The sequence below is a fragment of the Gloeophyllum trabeum genome (genome assembly GCF_000344685.1).
Source record: "Gloeophyllum trabeum ATCC 11539 unplaced genomic scaffold GLOTRscaffold_00059, whole genome shotgun sequence".
NCBI classification, from domain to species: domain Eukaryota; kingdom Fungi; phylum Basidiomycota; class Agaricomycetes; order Gloeophyllales; family Gloeophyllaceae; genus Gloeophyllum; species Gloeophyllum trabeum.
The window spans coordinates 1-7953 of NW_006920468.1; the positions used below are offsets into that span (position 1 = coordinate 1).

At 50.7% G+C, this 7953-nt stretch overlaps 4 protein-coding genes across 4 annotated transcripts; 2 read left to right on the forward strand and 2 right to left on the reverse strand.

Annotated features, from left to right (window-relative positions):
- Positions 1-890: 890 nt before the first annotated feature.
- Positions 891-1580, reverse strand: GLOTRDRAFT_134239 (transcriptional regulator; the record flags this gene model as incomplete). The annotated part of the gene is made up of 1 exon (XM_007873233.1): positions 891-1580. One exon carries the CDS (start codon positions 1578-1580, stop codon positions 891-893), a length of 690 nt encoding a protein of 229 aa, XP_007871424.1.
- A 934-nt stretch (positions 1581-2514) lies between these two features.
- Positions 2515-3838, reverse strand: GLOTRDRAFT_97219 (uncharacterized protein; the record flags this gene model as incomplete). The annotated part of the gene is made up of 5 exons (XM_007873234.1): positions 2515-2765; positions 2837-3074; positions 3246-3473; positions 3498-3746; positions 3794-3838. 5 exons carry the CDS (start codon positions 3836-3838, stop codon positions 2515-2517), a joined length of 1011 nt encoding a protein of 336 aa, XP_007871425.1.
- A 2192-nt stretch (positions 3839-6030) lies between these two features.
- On the forward strand, positions 6031-6507 carry GLOTRDRAFT_10449 (uncharacterized protein; the record flags this gene model as incomplete). The annotated part of the gene is made up of 1 exon (XM_007873235.1): positions 6031-6507. A coding segment is annotated over one exon (477 nt), but the record flags the coding sequence as incomplete, so codon positions are not given.
- Positions 6508-6971: 464 nt separating this feature from the next.
- GLOTRDRAFT_51015 (uncharacterized protein) lies at positions 6972-7268 on the forward strand (the record flags this gene model as incomplete). Its single annotated transcript, XM_007873236.1, has 1 exon — positions 6972-7268. A coding segment is annotated over one exon (297 nt), but the record flags the coding sequence as incomplete, so codon positions are not given.
- Positions 7269-7953: the final 685 nt, after the last annotated feature.

Consider the following 7953-nt stretch of genomic DNA (forward strand, 5'->3'; position numbering starts at 1 on the left):
GATTGTGACACAGGATATGATCTTTGTTCAGCACTGTTCATTGAACTTTCATTTGTTTTGCAAGGCAACACTATGAACAAAATTTGACCTTTGTCCGGTTCCTTTCACACTTTCTCAGTGGCTCAATATGGGTATTGTACCCAGTGTACGGGCGCTGCGCCACATTTTACCGCAACCGTATCTAACATACAGCCTCCAGACCTCACTTTTTTACGGAATTGGTATCTAACCTCTATCGGTATTTTCAGGGGTCCTGCTCAATCGAACGAACAGACGAACGGACGAACGAAATAAGAATTGAGCAGCACTTATGTCTCCCGCAAAATCGGCTGCTTCCTTCCCAATCATTTTCTCGACCACATACGAACTCGCATCCATCCCCGAACTCACGCCGCTGTCAATCCTGACCACAACCTCGTTCACCCCTATCCACCTCTTTTCCCTCAGTACTGTACCTCGATGTCCCCACTTGTCTGTACATGTCACTGTGTGTCGACAACTCCGACAGCTTGTCGTAGAACATGTGACGCATCGTCCCTTCTTACCCCTCAGAACGCTCACCGCCGATGATCATGGTGCCCGTACAGACACTGAGACAGCCAGCTGAACGCCATGCGCGCCCCGCAGCTTCAAACTCACGAACCTCGTCATCAAACTTAGTACCTGCTTCCCCTTCGTGATCACCTCCGACCCGCACCACGCACGACGAGACCATCAGAGTGCTTGAACCGTTCCCTGATCTGGGAGAGGTGGTAGGATGAACGGTACGAGTGGGGATTGTGGCAACAACATTCGTTGGGACCTGATGTATAACCACGATGCGGATTGGCCAGCTCAAATGTACAATGGGTGAGAAAGGAGCCGTACGAACTGCGTCCCGCCTCTCAGTCTCACGGTTCTTCCCCCTGCCTCCTCTCGAACTCCACGATTTCTCCCGCAAAGTCCGACGCTTCCTTCCCCGCCAGCTCCTGGACAATGTACAGACTCCCATCCAACCCCGAACTTACGCCACCCGTCGTCACGATGTTGACACCAGCCTCGTTCCGCCCAGCATCGACCCACCTCTTCCCCTTCAGCACCTCGACTTCCCCGCCTGCCTTCGCAGATACCTCTGACAGCATGTCGTAGAACATATGGTGAGTCGTCGCCTGCTTGCCGCGCAAGACGCCCGCAGCGCCCAGAATCAAGGCGCCGGTGCAGACGGACAGGAGGACCCTATGCGCGTCGCGCGGCTTCAAGGTCAGGAAGTGCTTGATCAAGTCCATTATCTCCCTCCCCTCCTCGCTCGCGATGAGATCTTTGATGATCTTCGGCCCCGCACCAGGGATGACGAGGACGTCGAACTCCTCCAGGCGTCCTTTGAGGTCGGAAAGGGTAGAGTCGGGAATGACAGTCATCGTGCCGGTCGCTGCTGCCTTGATGGGCGACGTGCGCGCGAAGGTGGTGGTGTGGAAGACCGCGGGCGCGTCGACGGAGGGGCGGGTATAGACCGAATTGAAGACTTCGAGCGGTCCTGTGTAGTCGAGCAGGTCGCCGCCCTGGTAGAGCACGATGGCGAGGTTGTATCGAGGCGTCGTCATTCTGTGAGATAGGTGTCCTGTGTTTGTGCTGGGTGCGTTTGTTGATGGGGATCAGAGGTCGATGTAGGCGGCTTAAATCGTCGTTCAGTTCCCTCTGTTCACCGCTACTGGAGGCAGCTCGAGCCCCACAGTACCGTACAGGTGCTAAGACTTATCAGCAGAAAGACTCGCTTCCTGACGTTTCGAACGACGCTCTGATGACCAAGTGCAGGACGAAGCGTATGTATCCGCGAGTCTCGCAGTCGAAGACGTCTTACTCGAGTCTTCATAAGCCCTCGTCATCCATTTCCCGACCCCGTCGCTACGATTCCTCCGGTATGAAAGGCGCAACTGCATTGAAATGAAGTCTGCGCCCTCACCGGCATCACGGTCGCGAGCGCCCATCACAGACTTCAAGTAAGGTTTCTCATGGCAGGGCTGCTCTTTCCGTGCACAGGGAGACATCTCCGTCCCGAAAGGATTTTCCTACCAGTACTCTTGGACCAGCTTCCGCGTCATTCGGACTGTACGCACGCCAGGGAGCGTCTGGTGCGTCCCGTCATCGTCGGACGGTGACGTTGACTTAAGCCGCAACTTGCTGCAGTTCGGAAGGTGCGCTCTAATTATAGCTATTGTGCTTCTCGTTTATCTTGGGCTCGTGTCAAAGCTTTGCGCGATGTCTGGGGAGCAGACCCTCGCGTACTCATAAATGAGTATGAGGCTCAAAGGACGGTGCATACAATCACATGACGTTGGGCTATCTTTCGCCCGATTGTCGATTGGGGTGTTACAATGCAAACGCTAATTCTGCTGAGTGACCACTGACGGGGTAGTGCAAGGGAGCTGGCAAATGATCAGAACGTACGTACACCCCCTGGGACATCAGTCGTCCTCGTCCTTGCCGATTACGTGTGGTATTCCGCACGGCATAAAGAAGGGTTCATTGTCCTCATCACTATCGTCTGTCTTGCCTCCCGCGGCGCACGCCCCCCCCCCCCCCCGCACACTTCCACCAGCCCGTCCAAGCGACGGAGAACTTCAGCCGTGGCGGGCCTCTCGGAGGGCTCGCGTTGCCAGCAGGCGCAGAGTAGTTCCCAGAGTTGGTCACCCAGGTGAGGTGGTGCGTCGAACGAGACCCGATCGGGTCGAGTCCCAACCAACACCAGCGCTCGTAGGTTCTTTTGGCGGTCTGAACGCTTTGAGGCACTGTCTTGCTCGTAGCATCCTGGTAGGGGCACCGACCAGCCAGGATCGAAAGAAGATGAATGAGGGCGGACCTTTGAGCGAGAAGAGATGAGTTGCGACCTCGTATGCGATCATTCCAAAGGAGTATGTATCTGACGAGGTCGTTGGATAACTCCTGTGCACTCCGGGCAAGCATTCCGGTGCCCCGTACTTGGCGTTACTGTAGTATTCGCTCCAGTCGAGGTCAAGGTCCCTGACCCACATATCTGGCCCCATCCGATGGAACTCGAGCAACGCTATTCTTCTGTCAGCCGTCAAGCTGATCTGTCCCTGGTAGAAGGTCTGAACGAGTGATCACCGACTACGCGGACGGTCTCGCCTCAATGCACCCATAGATAACTGGCGGAGAGACTATGCAGATGGTTCAAGGCTGATGCGAGATCCCTTGTCTAAGAACATATATGAATTCTATCCAGTCAAAGTAGCACATCGTGAACATACCCAGGTGATTTTCGACAGGATAGTTTTACCGTATGAACTAAATGTTTTCAAGTATGGAAAGACTGCCATTCTGGTCAAAGGAACGTAGTAAGAGACCAAACCATAACAGTGGAAGATATTGTCATGTTGTGGTGTAGTTCGCTCGAGAATGCGAGGAGGCTTCTTAAGATCGGACCATCGACTTATTTGGCAGACGCTGATGGATGTACCATCAGTATCGCGAGTATGCTGCATGATTTGAACGGAACGTACTAAATTGATTACTTGAACTTGGAATACCCCGTCTATGTCAACATCAAAGTCGTCCACGACGAAGCCCCAGAGTCGTCTCTGGCATGAGATTACAGCTCCAAAACATATAAATGGGTGTTTGACACACGAAGGCTCGATAGCGATCCATAGATCAAAAAGCTGTGTAACAAGTTTGCATAAAGGGAACGGATGGACGTTACCGCAGGGATCTGTGCTGCCTATTTTATACTGATACGCAAGTCGCGTTGCCTGTGAAGGAGTTGTGACTTGTGTGAAAACACTTAATGAGCACTCACAGCTACAACAACACCACATATGAGGCTTAAGCCAGATCGAGACATAGCGAGGAGACGCTTTTCAGTCCCATCTGCCTTAATTGCAGCGGTCAGAATTATAATCAGTCCACAGGCTTGGTGAATCTCCAGACGGCCTTGACTTCATGCGCAGAGGATTGCCCTGCAGACGTCCCCCGGTCATCCCACAAGCTATCCCTCTCTCCAGAGGTACCACAAGGAATGGCAACCAGGACATCTCTCCGCAGAAGACACTGAAACAGCTCGCTCAACGGATCATCTCTTGTGGAAAGACTTGCACGGATATTGAAGCCGAAACTGACTTCTCTCAACATAGTAACTATAGTCAGACATACGTGAACAATCCTCACCTAGGAATCACAAATATTTTGGTCTTGATGTTGCCCTCCGAGTCGCTTGACGAGGGCGGGACACTAGCCTCTATGAAGTTTGATGCCCTGTCGAGAAATCCCTCAAGGGGCATCGCATGGAGGATTCCGTGAAATCAACTTCCGCGACCGCCACTCATCGGCGGTCATGGGGTCCCGCTTGCGTAACCGCTGGTGATTGGTCGGGAGGGCGGTCTCGCGACGACAGCGATGTTGTACCAAGTGAAGATAAGACTTGGGAAGTATTCGGCGCTGCGCGGCACGCCAGGTCCGATTCCTCGTAAGGTAAATGAGTGGCAAGGGTTCTACAAGTAGGTAAATAGTCTTTCTAGCCTCCCGGGCGCTGCGCGGCATCAAGAATACTCCTAGTTATTATATATTGATCTCAGTGATACTAAATCATATAAGTTTGTAACTCTCAAACATAACTGTGTGTGGCTAGATCCTTCAATCATCCTATACACGGTGTCAAGTACAGTTATTTCAATACACAATACACTATTTACTTCAGTACTACACTCGGGTAGCATTACTATTGAGTCACTGAGTCAGTGCACATGCATACTGTAGCTGAGATGCACGTCGTCAGGCTGAGGCCTCAATGCTGCCAGTACTATGCCTCGTATGTAACTTACCAATCTTGTGGTACTTGCCATCGGCACAATTCCACACTGAATGCAATCCTCCCAATAAGTTACGGGACGCAAGTCACGTGCCCCTTTCCACGCATTCGGCACGCGCATCGAAGGTGCCACAACCGCGTCCGACCGCAAATTGAGAGGCGAAAGGCTATTTCAAGGGGCTCCCCATGTGCTATAGGCGGCCCACTGCTATTGTATACGCAGTAATAATGTCAGAAATTTGATATCATGATTGTGTCTTATACTACCTATAGCTGCCACTCCAAGTATGCACTACTTAAAGTCTAATAGGGGAGCAGGGTCTTTCATCACTCAGGAAAGAGGCTTTAATAAAGCAAACTTAGTAGGCAAGCTCATATTTATGCCTTGCTGGTGACAGGGTTCAGATTTCAAATGGTTGAATGTGCGCCACGTAGCAGTGGATGCTCATTAGACAATGGAATTTCCGGGTGAAAGCATTACCTGATGACAACATTAATAATTAGAGTTTGAGCTGGCAGAGTGTCAAAACAGCATCTAAAAGCAGGAGACCACGAGCAAAGCCGAAATTGTTATGATTTTCCCATGCTTATCTCATTCCATTTCCATTCCGAGCATTGCTATTGGACAGTACCTTTCTCTGAGTAGAACTTCTCATGGACGCTATCTTCTTCCCACACGTTATCTCCCTTGACTCACCTTCTACCAATGGGCGCCCTTGTATTTCTCATTTCTCTGAGTTACGTTCTCACAGGATAGCTTACGCGTCCTTTCTCATTGTTCTCTTCTTGGGGTATTAACCCCTATACCAGTTACTATATATACTGTAGGAAAACCCATGTATTCCTTAGTTCAACCTCCTGTTGAATACAGCGATTACCTGGACTCTTGACTTGACCGTTGGCATTGGCCCGGCCAGACCTACCTTTCGGTACGCTTACTGAGGTAGTGACGACATAACTGTTGGCACGTGGCCCAGTTATCTCAAGACGACTAGTTAGGACATCGCTTCCTAACATTAGGTTGAACTCTTCTACGACACTTGCCGACTTCTTCAAGCCTAGGCAACCCCTCCTCTCCTCCTGATCATCCTCGTTGGACTCCCTAGTGGAATCCCGTCCCTTGAACCAGAACCATGACGAACCCGATCGATCCCACTGCCCAAGTGGCTGGAGCAGGCATTGCTGCACCAGTCATGCAAGCACGACCAACTGAGATCAAGATCCGTCTCCCAGATGACTTCAATGGAGACAGGAAGAAGACCCGAACATTTTACCTCGCCACTCAACTTTACATGATGGCCAACAAGCACATCTACGACACCCACGAGAAGAAGATCACGTTCTTCATCTCCTTCTTGAAAGAAGGAACTGCCGGCCCATGGGCTGAGGCAGAGATGACGAAGGCATTCACCAATGACCAAGGATTTGGCACATGGGAAGCCTTCACGACACGATTCCTGAACACCTTCACTGAGGCAGACACCGCTGGAGATGCGAGAGCAAAGTTGCGCGTGCTGCGCCAGACGGCCACAGCAGACGAATACATTGCGGAGTTCCGCATGTTGACCGCACGATGCGGAATCACTGAAGACGTATCCCTGATTGAGTACTTCCAAGAGGGACTCCAGAACAAGCTAGTCGAGAAGGTCTACGGCATGGAGCACATGCCTAAGACGATTGACGAATGGTATGAAGCCACATCCCGATTCGACAACCAGTATCGACGGGCGAGAGCGGTCATCAACCGATACAAGGGAGTTGGACAGACTAGAAACCTTGTCACCCCAAGGTACACTCCTCCCACGAAGGACCCCAATGCTATGGACGTCGATCGCCTATCGACCAGCGAAAGGGAAAAGTACATGAAGGAAGGACGATGCTTCACTTGCAGTCAGACTGGCCACAGAGCTGCCGATCACAAGCAGGACAAAGGAAGACAGCCAGACAGAAGGCCTGTCCGTACCGCAGAAGTCAAAGAAGACTCAGACAAAGAAGTGTCTAATATCGCCAAGATCAAAGCCATGATGGCGGAACTTGAAGAGAACGACAAGATCAAGCTTCTCGAAGATATGGCGGAGAAGGATTTTGCCTAAGACGACCTGCATCAGCGTCAGGCTCGTCTCGTTCCTACCTTTCTACTGTAACTATAGCAAAGACTGTTGACCAGTCAATGAAGATCAATATTTTGCTATCACGTGGAAAGGGAAGCGCTGAAACGACTGCAGAAGCCCTTATTGATTCAGGGGCTGGAGGAATTTTCATCGACCAGAAGTTTGTGTTGATGAACAAACTGAAGATGGTCCCTATACCAAGACCAATCAAGGTCTTCAATGTTGACGGCACCAAGAACAGGCAAGGTCTCATTACCAAGGCCGCATTCCTACAGATGAAAATTGGAGACCGAGTCCGCTCTGTCCGATTTTTGGTCACCGACCTGGGAAAAGAAGACGTTATTTTGGGACTACCTTGGTTACAGAAGAACAGCCCAGAGATCAACTGGGTTACTGGACGGATTGACTTTGGAAAGAGAAAATCCATCCTAAACGTAACCATTGAAGAAATCCCTGATGAGGAATTCTCCATCAAACGCCAATACTGCAAAGGACCACTGCTGGCACATGTCGATGACCCCATCTTCCAAAGTACACCAAAATGGAAGATCAAATTGGATGACATCTACGCCCTAATTGCACGAACTAAGGCAGAGGAAGACGATCTCCTCATACGGTTTATCACTGGACAAACGGACACTGGCAAGAAGGTCAACCCTGCAATGCGAATGACTCCAGAAGCTGAGAAGGAAGCCAAAAGCAAAGAGGAATTACCTGAACGGTACAAGGAATTTGCAGACGTCTTTGACAAGAAAAGTTCAGAACGATTTCCTGAACGACGACCTTATGATCATGCAATAGATCTCAAAGAAGGATTCGTTCCAAAGAATCAGAAGCTCTATCCCATGTCACCATTAGAGCAACAGAAACTGGACGAATTCTTAAAGGAAAAGGCTACATCCGACCATCTAAATCCCCTATGGCATCACCATTCTTCTTCGTAGGCAAGAAGGATGGAGACGTACGGCCTTGCCAAGACTACCGGTACCTCAACGAATGGACAGTCAAGAATGCCTATCCAATTCCCCTAATCAGCGAAAT